The sequence below is a fragment of the Pelecanus crispus genome, chromosome 1, assembly GCF_030463565.1.
Source record: "Pelecanus crispus isolate bPelCri1 chromosome 1, bPelCri1.pri, whole genome shotgun sequence".
Lineage (NCBI taxonomy): Eukaryota > Metazoa > Chordata > Aves > Pelecaniformes > Pelecanidae > Pelecanus > Pelecanus crispus.
The window spans coordinates 65,891,507-65,907,733 of record NC_134643.1 but is presented as its reverse complement, the minus strand read 5'-3'; the positions used below and the strand labels follow the sequence as shown (position 1 = coordinate 65,907,733).

At 44.0% G+C, this 16,227-nt stretch overlaps 1 protein-coding gene across 1 annotated transcript in view; it reads right to left on the bottom strand.

The window, feature by feature from the left end:
* TMEM178B (transmembrane protein 178B) overlaps positions 1-16,227 on the bottom strand; it is a 228,597-nt gene that overhangs the window by 157,547 nt on the left and 54,823 nt on the right. Inside the window, exon 2 of the mRNA XM_075722566.1 lies at positions 8,797-8,910. Coding sequence (XP_075578681.1) covers positions 8,797-8,910 — 114 coding nt within the window. The remainder of the gene's footprint in view (positions 1-8,796; positions 8,911-16,227) is intronic.

Sequence of the window (16,227 nt, the reverse complement as noted above, 5' to 3'; positions counted from 1 at the left end):
CACATGATAGGCTCTGTGTCAGCAAAATAAAAGCTTTTGGGCAGAAGGAAGAATTTTTCATCTTTCTTCTGATGCAGAGACTTTCATGCAATATAGCACAAGACACTGGGAGCTCTGCCATACAAAGGCTCTGAGCGCCATGCAGCATTTGTCCCATTTCAGCTACCACGGCAGAAGAAAGGGAAGAGGCAGTGGTTTGACTTGTTCTCTGAGAGAAAAATAAATCTCACTCTTCACGAACATACATCAACAACTTGCTTGTTTGCAGCACTGTCGTGATTTAACCCTGGTTGGCAACTAAGCACCACACAGCTGCTCGCTCACACTCTGCCCCCCCACCCATGGGATGGGGGAGAGAATCAGAAGAAAAAGTTGAGATAAAGGCAGTTTAATAGGATATTAGAGGAAGTAAAAGTAATAATAATAATGATAAAAGAATATACAAGTGATGCACAAAGCTATTGCTCACCACCTGCTGACTGATGCCCAGCCAGTCCTCGAGCAGCGATCGCTGCACCCCAGCCAACTCCCTGTACCTTATATACTGAGCATGACATCATATGGTATGGAATAGCCCTTTGGTCAGTTTGGGTCAGCCATCCTGGCTGTGCCCCCTCCCAGTTTCTTGTGCACCTGGCAGAGCACGGGAAGCTGAAAAGTCCTTGACTAGCATAAGCAGTACTCAGCAACAACTAAACCATCAGTGTGTTATCAACATTATTCTCATCCTAAATCCAAAACAGCACTATACCAGCTACTAGAAAATTAACTCTATCCCAGCTGAAACCAGGACAAGCACTTTAAAGCCACAATACTTTCTTCACCTGCTTTGGAGAGAAGGTGGCCCTGGAAAAGCCCCCTTTTACCCTTCCCTTGCCAAGACCACAGTGAGAAAGACTGTGGTGACCCACAAGCATCAGCCCTGTGAGGCTCCAGGCAGGTCAGAGCCCACAGCAGTTTAACCCCCAATCCTGTAGCACCTACACAGTTGTTGTTGCTGAACTTGTCAAGGAATGGATGCACAAAGAAGTCCCACGGCAAATACAAGTATGTTCAAAGGTAAAAATGAGCGAGGAAGCATAAGGTCTAAACATAAAGAAGCTAGAGGCAAAAATAAAACATCATCATGCTAGACTGGCTCCAAGAAAGTATGAAGACAACCCCTCTCCTCTTATCTGTATCGCCCTCCCTTTTCTGTACTATTTGGCTTCCTCAAAATAAGTTTCTAATCCTAACTCTCCCAGCAAGACAATGAAATGTAGATAGCTGGCTTAAGCACACTTAGAAATTCCTCTCTGCGTATCTTCTGTGCTATGGTTACCCTTTTTCACAAAACAGTTGTATCTTAAAGACTGCAGCAGAAGATCAGTTTAGAGCCTGAGTTATCTATAGCCTATGTGAAAAAAAAAAGTGAATGACCTTTCTACAGTCCTTCTGATGGTATACAACAGCATCAACCCAACAAGTTTGTTTTCCTCCAAGGAGTAAGCCAGTAGACTAAATACTCCCTGGGCTTTGAGTGCCTTACTCCTCACAGTGGCTTTAGAGAACAGCACTGTTGGTTCCTGGAAGATGTCAAACTGAATATAGTACATCCCCTCATTGCCTTGGTGGCACTACCATTTTCAAAGCAAAACACAGCCTTTTACCTTCTTTGCTGTAATATACCAGATAATGGTTTCCTGAAGTTTTGGGGACAAGAGAAAAAAAAAAATTAGCATCAACATAGCCTCCTTTTTATGGTCAACTTTCTTAAAGTACAAGCATCCAGCTAAAGTGCTTATTCCATCACCTGAAAATGCTTCACCTCTCCCAATGCCTGTACTATATTCCACAGCTCACACCCCTGCCATTACCACTTTCCCCATGTTTGGTGAACATAAATTTGTAACACACTGAAAGTCAACCTACAAGAATAGCATAAAACATAAAACACACAGAACTGAATATGCAAACAAATATAGAACTGTTCAGATTTTTTTCTATTTTTGTTCTAATAATATATGCCTCCATTTCTAAAAGCACCAGTGATGCTGCTGGAGTTTTTCAGAAGCCAGAACTATGGACCAAGTTTCTGTGCACAAGACTGGGGCCAAAATGTGACAGGGTAAATGCCTAATAGTGACTCAATCATATCATTACACAGGCATCTTCCATAAAGAGATAGTTACTCATGCTCAGAATTGTTGGACACAGCTTTCCTTCCCTTCTCCCTTCCCCTCCCAGCTCATATAGACACTCATTTTGTCTAATTAGATGAACATTTATCTCCTGACAGATGAAAGCTGGCCATACTACAATCATCCTTCCCTCCATCCCTGTTTAACCAGAGATAGTTGAGAGGAAGTGATTGCAGGGAAGTGAAGTCCTATTTCCCCAGCTTGTGCTGCCACAGGCAATCAGTTTGGAGCAAAGGTTCCATCTTGAAAATGTCAAACAGAATGAAAAAAGATAAAATCAAAAATTATAAAGTCAGCTCCAACCATTCCTCCAGGTCCAGCTGCTCCCCTGGGTTCTTCTAGCATAGCTGACAGCACAGCTAGAGGAATACCTGCTTTCTGCGCAGACTGGTGCCATGGGGTCCTCAGTCTCAAATTAATTGCCCCTCACCCACTCCTGCAATTCAAGAGAAACTGCTGGAATATCAGTCCTGCCTGCCAATCTGAAAAAAAGCAGTCTGCTGGGCACAGCTGGCACCCTCCAATACACAGGCAAAGCAACATTTCCTTCCCAGGCCCACGGTTTGCTGCCCATGCACAAGGGAAGGAAAATAACCACTACTGAAATACAGATATGTCAAAGGACAGCAGTGGCTTCAGCCTGGAAAAGGCATTTTCTTTAGTTGGGTGACCAAACACTCTCATTTAACCTTTCCAGTTCCTCTGAAATTCTCCAGGATGCCATTTTGCCCCAGTGTTTCATCACAAAATAGTTTTGTTTTGGTTTGGTTTTTTTTTTTCCCCCTTTCTTTCTTCCATCTTATGCTACAGATCTGAGAAATTACCCATGGCAAGAGCATAAGGAACAACAGGCCTGGGCCCTGCTCCTTCATTGTTTATCACAACACTCAGTGAAAGGGAAATTCTGAATAGAGAATTGTTCAGAGGAAAATAATGCCCAGGTTGAATTGGAAATGCTCTTCTGCCTCAGGATGAGCAGCGGTGAGCTGAAGTAGCTGTGCCCTGGATGAAGCTAGTCCAGAGGTACAGAACCAGGTCAGCTGCTAAGGCAGGGACTAAGATTACAGGGACATTCTGAACAGACTTAAAATCTTACCCCACTTTAAATCTACTCCATTGCAAATGTTTTCTAAAGGGAGAACATCCCCCTCAACCAAAATATGATTTTAAAATACTGCTATTGCCCTTGTCTGTTAAGAGAGATGTTTTACAGAAAAACAAGGTTGCTGTTCCTACACAGGAAATAGGTTCAGTTCATTCTTAAATGCAGTGACCTCCAGGCCCTCCAGTGGCTAACATACATGAGTGTTTGCACTCACCATTGCACTTAACTGCTCTGGAGAGTAGAGAGCTTCAGCACAGTATTTCTTTCTTTTCCTGTCTTTAGATAGGGAGATTCAAACTTCAGTTCTATCTACATCTACCTACACTTATCTGACTCATGAACTAGCAAGAAAATCTGGGTCAGAAATATGCATGCACACCCACACATTTGGTGTTTCCTCCCTGAGGAGGGTACAGACAGCCTCACCCTGAAAGTGCCTCAGACCAAATCAGAATGTAAACACGTGAGCACAGTGTGTCTAGACTGCCACTTTGGAGACCAACGAATACCCTACTGAAGGCTCCCGTCAGCTGGCAACACACCAGGCTCAGGAACTTGCTGATCCCACCAAAGGATGCACACACTGAGGGACTAACATGGCCAGTCATATTAGTAATTATATAGAATCATAGAATCGTTTAGGTTGGAAAAGACCTTTAAGATCATCCAGTCCAACCATTAACCTAACATTACCAAGTCCACCACTAAACCAATTAAGGGGAGAGTAGCAATTTCATGTTTCATGGCTTGGTGGCTAGATTATTTATAATGAAAGTAAAAACTAGGAATCATTAAGATTTGAAAGGACCTCCAAGATCATCAGTCCATCCATCAACCCAACACCACCATGCCCACTAAACCATGTCCCCAAGTGCCACGTCTACCTGTTTTTTGAACACTTCCAGGGATGGTGACTCCACCACCTCTCTGGGCAGCCTGTTCCAATGCTTGACCACCCTTTCCGTGAAGAAATTTTTCCTAATATCCAATCTAAACCTCCCCTGGCACAGCTTAAGCCCATTTCCTCTTGTCTTATCGCTAACTACTTGGGAGAAGAGACTGCCACCCACCTCACTACAACCTCCTTTCAGGTAGTTGTAGAGAGTGATAAGGTCTCCCCTCAGCCTCCTCTTCTCCAGACTAAACAACCCCAGTTCCCTCAGCTGCTCCTCATAAGGCCTGTACTCCAGACCCTTCACCAGCTTCATTGCCCTTCTCTAAACATGCTCCAGTACCTCAACGTCCTTCTTGTTTTGAGTGGCCCAAAACTGGACACAGTATTCCAGGTGTGGCCTCACCAGTGCTGAGTACAGGGGAACAATCACCTCCCTGCTCCTGCTGGCCACACTATTCCTGATACAGGCCAGGATGCTGTTGGCCTTCTTGGCCACCTGGGCACACTGCTGGCTCATGTTCAGCCAGCTGTCTACCAGCACCCCAAGGTCCTTTTCAGCTAGGCAGCTTTCCAGGCACTCTTCCCCAGGCCTGTAGCATTGCATGCGGTTGTTGTGACCCAAGGGCAGGACCCGGCACTTGGTCTCGTTGAACGTGATACAGCTGGCCTCGGCCCATCAGTCCAGCCTGTCCAGGTCCCTCTGCAGCGCCATCCCACCCTCGAGCAGATCGACACTCCCACCCAATTTGGTGTCATCTGCAAACTTACTGAGGGTGCACTCAATCCCCTCATCCAGATCATCGATAAAGATATTAAACAAGGTTGGCCCCAAAACAGAGCCCTGGGGAACACCGCTTGTGACTGGTCGCCAACTGGACTTAACTCCATTCACCACAACTCTCTGGGCTTGGCCACCCAGCCAGTTTTTTACCCAGCGAAGACCACACCCATCCAAGCCATGAGCCGCCAGCTTCCTAAGGAGAATGCTATGGGAGACTGTGTCAAAGGCTTTGCTGAAGTCCAGGTAGATGACATCCACAGCCTTTCCCTCATCCACCAGGCAGGTCACCAGGTCATAGAAGGATATCAGGTTGGCCAAGCAGGACCTGCCTTTCATGAACCCATGCTGGCTGGGCCTGATCCCCTGGTTGGCCTGCACATGCCTGTTGAGCACACTCAATATGAACCTCTCCATAATCTTCCCCAGCACCAAGGTCAGGCTGACAGGCCTGTAGTTCCCTGGGTCCTCCTTCCAGCCCTTCTTGTAGATGGGTGTCACATTGGCAAACCTCCAGTCATCAGGGACCTCCCCTGTTAACCAGGACTGCTGATAGATGATGGAAAGTGGCTTGGTGAGCTCCTCCACCAGCTCCCTCAATACTCTCGGGTGGATCCCATCCGGCCCCATAGACTTGTGAGCCTCCAGGTGGCGTAGCAGGTCATTAACTGCTTCCTCCTGGACTATGGGAGCTCCATTCTGCTCCCCGTCCCTGCCTTCCAGCTCAGGGGGCTGAAAACCCTGGGGATAACTGGTCTGGCTATTAAAGACAGAGGCAAAGGTGGCATTAAGTACCTCAGCCTTTTCCTTGTCCTCGGTGACAATGTTCCCCCCCACATCCAGCAAAGGATGGAGATTCTCCTTGGCTCTCTTTTTGTTGTTGATATACTTGTAAAACCATTTTTTATTATCTCTTACAATAGTGGCTAGATTGAGTTCTAGCTGGGCTTTTGCCTTTCTGATTTCCTCCCTCCATGACCTAACAAGATCCCTGTACTCCTCCTGAGTTGCCTGCCCCTTCTTCCAAAGGTGGTAGACTCTTCTTTTTTCCCCCTGAGTCCCAGCAAAAGCTGCCTGTTCAGCCAGGCCGGTCGTCTTCCCCGCTGGTTCATCTTACAGCACATGGGGACAGCCCACTCCTGCACCCTTAAGACTTCCTTCTTGAAGAAGCCCCAGACTTCCTCGACCCCTTTGCCCTTCAGGACTGCCTCCCAAGGGACTTTCCCAACCAGTGTCCTGAAGAGGCCAAAGTCTGCCCTCCGGAAGTCCATGGTAACAGTTTTGCTGCCCCTCCTCTTTACTTTGCCAAGAATCAAAAACTCTATCACATCATGGTTGCTAAGCCCAAGATGGCCTCCAACCACAACATCTCCCACGAGTCCTTCTTTATTTGTAAACAGTAAGTCAAGTGAGGCACCTCCCCTGGTAGGCTCACTTACCAGCTGCATCAGGAAGTTATCTTCCACACACTCTAGGAACTTCCTAGACTATTGCCTCTCTGCTGTGTTGTATTTCCAGCAGATGTCTGGCAAGTTGAAGTCCCCCACAAGAACAAGGGCTAGCAACTGTGAGACTTCTGCCAGCCGCTTATAGAATGCTTCATCTGTCTCCACATCCTGGTTGGGTGGTCTATAGCAGACTCCCAGCAGGACACCTGCCTTGTTGGCCTTCCCCCTCGTCCTTACCCATAAGCACTCAACCTTATCATCACCACTGTCAAGCTCTACAAAGTCAAAACACTCCCTAACATACAGAGCCACCCCACCGCCTCTCCTTCCTTGCCTATCCCTTCTGAAAAGCTTATAGCCATCCAGTGCAGCATTCCAGTCATGAGAGTCATCCCACCATGTTTCTGTGATGGCAACTATGTCATAGCTATCCTGCTGCACAAGGGCTTCCACCTCCTCATGTTTGTTGCCCATGCTACATGCATTGGTGTAGATGCACTTGAGGCGGGCTATCGATTTCACCCCCAACATTGCCATGCCACCCCTGGGCTCCTCTCTAGCGAGCCTGGTTATATCCCCTTCCCCCTTCAAAGCTAGTTTAAAGCCCTCTCAGTGAGTCCCGCCAACTCATGAGCGAGGATCCTTTTCCCCTTTGGAGACAGCTGATCTCCATCTGCTGCCAGCAGGCCTGGTGCCATGTAAACCTCCCCATGATCAAAAAAACCAAAATTCCACTGACAACACCAGCCTCTGAGCCACTTGTTAATCAGGTGAGTTTTCCAGTTCCATTTAGCATAAATACAAATACAGCTTCAGAATAGCCCTTTACCTGAGCCATTGCTGAAATAAAGATGAACTTTAAGACAATAACTCCTACATAAATTAGTGAGGTTCCTAGTGGATGGATGCCAAAAAGTCATTGCTGCTCACAGCAGTGGCAAAAGCACACATAAGCAACCAAATGCATAAACTGAAGACCCTTCCTACTGCCCTATGAACCCTAGCCAATGATGTCCTGGGTGGGGACTGCATTTCTTTTTGCCACAGATGAGCAGTGTTAACATAAAACTGACACCAGCAGAGAAGACAGGTGGCAGCAGAAAACCTGACAGGAACCAAACCACCTGATCTTCTGATTTCAGGGACCAATGAGCACAGCGCAGTATTTCACAAGATCAGCATCTTAACAACCTTCTGAGAGGCATGAGTTCAATATTCCTTTTCTTCGTCATGTCACAATATGTATTTACCACACACAGACACATTTCAAAAAAAAAAATTAGTAGTTTAGCAAGACCCTCTAGAACTTCCTTCATGCTTTACCAGATTTGACCAGGTGGGCCTACAAGCACCAACAAGTCTCACACTAGGCTTGTCCTTACCAATGCAGGAAATCAACTATATCATTACACTTTTTCCTTCCCAGAGCTTAAAAAGGACTCTCCCAAAGCAACAGCCACATAAGGCAGGAGTGAAACAGGGACTGAAAGCCCTGGGAACACCAGAGGTCTTATGCATTTCTCAAGCTGACAGAGTCTGGACAGTAGCTGTTCGCTACCACCTTTCAAGGTTTTCAATCAGAATCAGCATCCCTCAACCCTTGCCATCTTCAAGGAGCTGTTAACTACTTCCACTAAGACAGAAGAGCTCAGGACATTCATCAGCCCCCATAACTATGTAGTAACAAGAACAAATTGCAGTGGCATCCTTCCTTGTGAAATCCTACCTCTTACATTTTATCAGTGAAAACCCTTTTCCATCTCCAAGATGAGGAGAAAAGCTTTAAGGCCAGCCAATACACCTCAAGGCAATTCCACCCCTGTCAGATCTTGTTGCTTCAGCAAATATTACAAGTTGGTGACCACTGGCTACAATTATCACCAAGGACTAAGCTCCTTCCCTGTGCCTTAAAGGGTACAGCATTTCTCTTTCTAGATCTTCAAAGGAGAGCAATGCTACACTCACCCAGGAGCTGCAGCAGCAGGACATATTCTATAATAGAAGCCAGCAATGAATTCTGCTGGAAGCGGGAAACTCAGCAGCAGTATGAACTGCATGAGAATATGCTCACGTACAGAGCATTCTACTGAATTAAAAAACAGGGCATTGATTTTGTTATTCATTTTTGTATTTAACTCAATATTAGTCTCTGCATATGAATGCCTCTTTCCCACCATCACTTTTTCATGCCTCAGCAGAATTTCTAGCCAGCAGCAGAAACAGAGATGTAGGTCCTAAGAACAAATTGATCAGTCTGCTACAAAGACAAACTGTATGTGAGGAGAAGGCTCTCAGTCTCAGGTTGTCAGTCAAAGCCTCTGGTCTCATTTATCAGTGAGTACCTCCCTTAGTCTGCACATGATGTGAATGGAGAAGCCAGCAACACTTACGCAAGGCATGCCACTCATCCTGGCGGATTGTCTTGGTGATGTTGTAGGTGAGGTTCTTGGGAATGGTCGCTGAGGAGTAGTGGTACTTGATGTATGTGCACCGCTCAATTGCTCCTGGGAAGGACAAAACACAGAAAAGAAAGTGCTGTTAAATGAATGCAACATGTCCTACCAGCTGTAGACCAAAACGGTTTGTTGGGCTTGACAACAAAAAGCAAAGGCTAGGAGCAAAGCAATCCCTACAATCAGTCCACTGTGACAACCAGTGCTATCTTTGGCCCATGACAGACAAGCTACTTGTAGGGTATGGTCACGTCCAAACTTATGATACACCAAAGGCCCTGCAGTAGCTGCCAGAGTGTCTGCTTTCACCATCAGATATATATGTGGCAAATCACCCCTTCCTTCATTTCTTTTCTCTGAACCATGAGCTAGCAGCAGGCATACCAGCGTTTACTGTGCAGAAACTGTAAATTCACATCTTAGCTTATCGTGCAGTAACGTGTCTCAATGACAATACTCCAGGAGATACACAAAGCAAACATCTTTGATCTTTCCTTCAGTAATAAAAAACACCACAGGAAAAATAATATATAGAGATAGTGAACAATTTTCCTGACCCCCTTCCACCCCACAGCCAAGAAGCAAGAGAAGCAGAAGGATATGTGACAGGCTATGGCATGTCTCTTGAAGGTCCACAGACACTTGCATAGCGGGCTCAGAAACAGAATTTATTGCCACCCCTGAATAACAACCCTCAGAAGGCAACACAAATGGCTGAAATGGACAGTTTTCCCCCCTGTAATCAGGATTTCATCTACGCTCCATGGAAAAAAACACCACGTGCTGCTTCTGTTTGTCTTCTGGTTACATTATTACATTCCCCTTTTACAGCCACTTTCCTTCCTCTACCATAATCACACCTCCAGGCCCTGATCTCCCGGCACCTCTCTGCGTAGTTAGCGTCCTCAGAGGAATGGGTCTGGCATAGCCTGCTGCTTTCCATGAACTATAGCCTAGCCAAGTTTTGCATCTGATCAGAAACCTGTGATAACACAACCATTCTTGCATTGATGAAACCTAGTAAGGTTACCTACATCTGTTTTGCCAGCATCCTCAACTAACACTGGTTTTATTAGACCTTCTCACTAAGCAGTCAGATTCAAAGCTCAAGAAAGTAATTTTTCCATTAATATTATGGTATTTTGGATCAGGCCCTTAATAACTAAATAGGCATCCTTAATGTGGTTGGTCACAGTGTTTGCTACTAGCTACCACTGGTCAGAGAGGCAGCTATGTTGGAAATGCTTTTCTGTATTAAAAATACATTAAGACAGGCACTCAATAGAATAAATTAAATGAAGCAATGAATTATATAAATAAGAGTGCTAGACACCAAGAGGCAGGTAAAGAACACTTACTGTCAGCCTGAACTGAAAAGGCAGAGCCATTAGCCTTATACCAACAGCTCCAAGGGGTTAAATATGCTTTTATACCACTAGAAATACAGGTTTCTACCTCAGGTAATAAAATATTATTTGGGATGAACTTAGATCACACACCATAAATTCACAGCATGAATAATAAAACCCATGAAACAAAATTATTAGTTACATCACAGTCTACTAGCATCTTCCAAAGTTAGTGCAATACAAACATTTGAGGTCCTCATTGTTTGCTCCTCTTAAGCATTCTTCACATTCTGCCTTTGACAGCAATTAGATTAGACAAAGCCAAATATTATAGGGGAAAAAGGCAAAATATTTACATATGTATCCGCCTGCCCTGACAGCGTGATGGGCTTCTGTGTGAGTCTGCACCATCTGGGCACCAAATGTACGCCCAGAATTAAAGTTTCAAACCAAGAACAGTATTTAAAAAAAGACAGCTAGTGTGCAAAGAGCTTTAAAAAAGCCCCAAATCACAACCTTGCCTTCTTATAGGTTTTCCTATCCCTTTTTGTTCAGCTGCTTTCATGGATCAGAGGCATTGGCAAGAAAATGGAAAATGCTTATTTGCCAGAAAATAATCTTTAAGTTATCAGATACCTGCCCAGAGAAGAGATTTATATAGAATAGCAGATGAGGACACTGAGCCAAGATTCAAAATAAAAGCACACAGAAGGAAGGAAGAAAAAAAATAGTGTTCCATTTGCTATAATTTCCTAAAGTAATTTAAAGCACTGCCTCTTACACCAAAGCGGCTAATTTCTAGCAAGGTCCATCAAACTTTTTATTCTTACTGCAAATACTGTTAGTAGTAATGCAGCAAGCTGTTCACTATCTTCTATCTATCACCAAAGCCTAAAGCAGAACAAGAGATTATGGTCTGAATTCAGGTCATCACTTCACCATATATATAATTTTGGGCTTATGCTTACACATCCCCGTGGCTTTAATGAGACTTACATACATGTTTAAAGACTGCCTAGAACTAAGAGTACAACTGCAGTGGCAATGGTTCAATGGTAGCTGAAGTACAAGCAGAATGGTAAATTCCATGATGATCTCCTTTCCAGCCACACAACATATTTCAACATTGTTCCCACCTCTAAATAACATGCTATTAGCCAATAAACATAATGACTCCAAACAAGAGTCTGTAGGGACCAGAAGGTAAAGTGCTCTTCAGTGTACACAGTGAGACAAGTTCTCCTTTTTTCCCTACCTGTCTCTGAAATATCAGGGCAGGCCACTGCGTGCACTCAACAGGGCTGAGCAGAGTACAAAGAATTCACTTGTACCTGGGAATTGTCCCCGTTACTTGCCTTACATGGGGAAACAGACCCCCAGGTCAGGCAGGCAAGGATGCTGCTCCTGGATTTTTACCCTTCTCTGAAGCATTAAGCATAGGTTCACTGCTAGAATGGGTAAGCCTAATTAATTTTGTTACAGGGCTCAAAATACTTCAGTCTAATCCAAGTTACTAGGCTCAATAAGGGGATAAATGGGTGAAATGCAATGGTCTATGATATACCAGAGGTGAGCCTGCAAGAGCTAATGGGCCCTTTTGGCTTTAGACTGTTAAACTCTCCTGTGAACGCTGAGTATAATATGCTCAGGAGAGTGTAGTTCAGAGTGTTTCAGAGCTGTCTTCTCCTAGCTCCCAGGACTTCAATTACTTCAGACTCTAGAACAGCAGCAACTGCTGGAGAGATCATGCAGCCATCTCCATCCACATGGCTACTGCTGATAGGAGAAGCAGGTGGGATCTTACTGGGAACCTCGAGCTTTTCATGGCCTGAACTGATAAGGTTTGTGATTGCTTGGCATGTAAACAGGAGCCATTTATCTAAGCCTGCTCTCACAGGTGTAGAAGAGTGACCCTGACAAGTTAATGCAACTGCATCAGCATATATCTAGCTAGAGGTGAGAATTACCTTTTGAAACTTAGAAAAAGGCTTTCATTTGCCTGGACCTGCCAATAAAAATTAGGAAAAGGATGAGTCTATAGTAGTGAGAATTTTACACTTCAGGATGTTTCCCTACTTGTCCCACACAGAAAAGAACTAGATTTGAGACCCTCAAACATCCAGTTCCTGGAGGTCCCTGGGACAGCAAAGGCAGTGACTGCAGCAAGGATCAGAACTATGGCTCTCCTGGAAAGTCCTCTCAAAAAAATCCTAAGAAATCCTTACCTTCAGATGAATGAATAGCTATGCTCACTCTAGTCTTTGGGATGGGAAGAGAAGCAAGAGTAAGGGGGGGAAAAACACCCACAAACTCACTTTCCTTTCCATATCCTCAGTAGGATAACTGCAATTTATGGAGCATCTCCAGCCTTCAGCACTACTTAGAAAGACCAAATGCAACTGCAGCTGAGCTCTGCACTTTGCTCAAATAACTGGCAACAGTATTTATAAAGCAAACCGGTGAGTGGGTTTTTTCTTCTATGCAGCTGCCATAGCAAGTGTTACAGCTGTCCACAAGACACATGACGCAACCACAAAGCTGCTCCACTGACAGATGCAGGATATTCTATGTTCTTCTGATCAAAGGGAAACATTTGCTGAAAATCCTAAAGAAAAGCGGCTGACATCTTCAAATAGAGTGGTAGGAAAGCAATCAGCAGGATGATGCAACTAGAACCGTGCAGAGCAAAACTGCCATACCATCCTCACATAAGCACAGATGTTCAGAGGGGATTCAGCAGCTGTAACTCTGTAGTTGGCAACCCTCTGTTTCAGCAAAGTTCAGATGCCAAGTAAAACTGAGATAAGGAAACTAGAGATAGCTTCATCCAGAGCAGTTAAGTATTCACAGCATCAAACATGCCACTCTTCTTACTGATCCACTTACTTGCTCAGTTCCCTTCCCATATCCATTGAGCATTGCTCCACACTACCACCTTATTATTGTAAAATATTTCCTCTTCTCTCCATTACAAGGAAAATCCTTAAACTGTGCTATAGCAGGAATATCACCTGAAAACATTGTGTGATTCTTTTCTATTCCATTTTCAAAACTATCCCAATATCCTGATGTTAGTTCAGCTGCTAGTGACACACAGCTCCCACTGCATTACTAGGGCTGTAAACACTACCCTGGTAGAGGCCCCAAACTGTCTGGTAATGCAGGGGGTGACTGAACCATTCTCCCACTCTAAGCTGAACAGGGTTGAGATCAATTAAAAGGAAGGACATACTGCTAGTACCCATACTGTATTTGTCTGGTGGGTAAACAGACAACTTTTTTCAGAACTTTTGGACCAGTGTTTTCACCACCAAGCCCCTCCTCCCCCTTTAAATATAATAACATTTCAACACTTTCAAACTGTTCCAAGAAACAGTCTTTACCCATGGTTAATTTAAGAAATAGAATGAAAATTCAAAATGCCACCAGGGTATTGGTCACATCAGTCCTAAAATTTGGATCTCAGAAGTGCCCAGAGGCATTTGCCCTGTGAGGTCAGCTTGACTTTTGCAAAAGTGGTTGTCAAGTTTCAGGAATTTACACTGTCACTGTGATCATATAGCTTAGTAGTCTGACTAAGCCACCTCATCTGATGGGTGGCAACAGATAGTCCTTCAGATGGTCTTTCATGAAACTGGCAATCTGTGAGAATAATTAGGTAAGTGTCAGTAATGTCACTTCTTATCTGGCCCAAGATGGCACACAGAAGAGTTACTTACACAGGTTACCTGACTATACTCCCCTCCTGCCAATGAGGGCTACAAGATTTCACATTTCCCCCCACCCCCCAGCTTCCAGAGCTGCAGATTGTGGAACCATCCATAAGGTTCAGGTACAGATTAGCCCAATGCCTGTGAACAAGTTACCTTTGGTAGCTGGAGGGCTCACAGCCACACATAAGAATTTCTCCCACTTTAAGACTCTTTGGAGCAATCCTTGGGTAAAAGCAATCAGGAATCTCAGACAGATGCAGGGAGCCAGCAGCTTACTCGCTCTGGATGAACTATGGTGCAGCCATTTCAGACTTCACAACAAGCCAGCACTGACACAACAGTCACCTTGCTTTCTGTAACATGCAGAGATGTGAAACCAGGTAGTACCCATTCTTCTCTTGTACATATGTTGATTGCTAAGAAGGATCCAGCTGTACAGCTACTATTTGTTTTATTACTTTTTCTGTCAAGGTTTTTGATATGATGAGCTTCCCTGAAAAGACTGACATGGATGTTCTGAGCCTTTGCTGCCTCCAGGCAGTTTTTCCTTCTTCTGTGTTGTAGATACCTCTGGATGAACTGTTCAGAGCAAGCAATTTATTCAAAAAAATTCACCCTTTGTGCTAGCTCTAATTTTTACAAATCTGTTTGAGAATTACTACACAAACATTTCCTAGTAAAAGGAATCTTAGCCTCTGGCTTACAAACTGCACTCACTACATATATTTGCGATTCATTATGAGAAACTGCCTTCTGTATGAGAGATTGCCTTAATCCCATGGTTTAGTTGCTGTTCCCTCATTGGGTGACTATATCCATACCGAGCAGACAGAAGATGTAGATTGGTCATTTAGACTCTAATTGTTTCGCATTATCTTCAGAAAATCTGTAGAGCAGAGAAAGTTTATAGTTTTTTCTTCGCATAACATTTCAGTAAGTTTTCCAGGGGCTATAATCATACTTAGGACTAGGACCAGGTTACACAAAGCAATTGCATGTGGCATTGTATCTGTTAATGTTCAGTCTTAAAAGTCTTGTCTCTCTTTGAAAAGTTGATTGTTAAATTGTGCTAGCATTTTATGCAGCCTCCAAGCCAGCCCTGGCCATTCAGGCTGGTACAACTTAAGGATTACTGCCCTCAGCTGTATGTGCTGCCCTCAGTCTCTTAAAATCATTTAATATTAATCATCAGAACTCATCTGGAGGTACCTTAATATAGGCAAGGTTGTTGTTGCAGTTTCAGCATGCATTAACTGGTCAAACTAAACCCTGGAGGAAGGTAGGAGGAGAAATTAGGCTCTGCCTTGACCAGCTGCTATGACAGAATTGCAAACAGATCTGCTGACTAGTTAATGAGCTCATGATGAGTAACTATCTTCTTAATGAAGGCAGAGACTTCATTAGAAAGTATTGCAACACACTTAACAGGATTATTTCATTATCTCTGGAGTAATACTAACCATGAAAGTACTGGTTACATATTTGTGCCCATCTATAAATATATTAATGCCAAAAATGTAGGAACATTATTCTTCTGCATTAATTGTAAAATCATTTATGTTAGAAGGGTCCTCTAGATGTCAACTGGCCCAATCCCCTGCTCAGAGGAGGAACAACTTCAAAGATAAAATCAAATTCAAAGATAGTTCACATTGCTCAGGGCCTTGTCCAGTCAAGTTTTAAATACCTCCAAGAATGGAGGTGCACAACATCTTTGAGCACCTGTTCCAACATCTGACCAACTTCATTACAAATTTTCTTCACCCTAATACCTAATCAGAATTTCCCTTGGTGCCACATGAATATTTTGAATACTAGAATACCTCAGGGTAAAGGTCTGAAAATCTAGGAAGAATATGCAAATAGCATCATCATAATCAACATGTCTGATGAATATTCATCAACTTATATGCATAAATAGAAGCCAATGTTCTAATTAATGGAGCTCAAGATAGATTTTCAGCTGCAGCATGGGTCAAATTTTTAGAACAGGAGATCATACTTGTTCCTGGCTGGCTCTGGCATCATCCTGAACTGAGGTTCAGCTTGGTCTGCCAGTAGGACTTGTTGCTACTTGTCTTACATAAAGTGGAACAACTTCTGGTACTGGTTGTTTCTTGCTGTGGGCTGCAAGAAAATTGAACTGATGCCTCCCTTCAGTTGACAGGTTTGGGTTTGTGTCTTTTTAGTTTAAAACTAAGTTGCTAGCTCCTAGCTGCTACCTCTACAAGTGAGTAGAGGTGCACTATCGGCTTCTACTCACCATTTACAGGTTCATATAAAAGTCAGAGAGAAGGATGTGATAC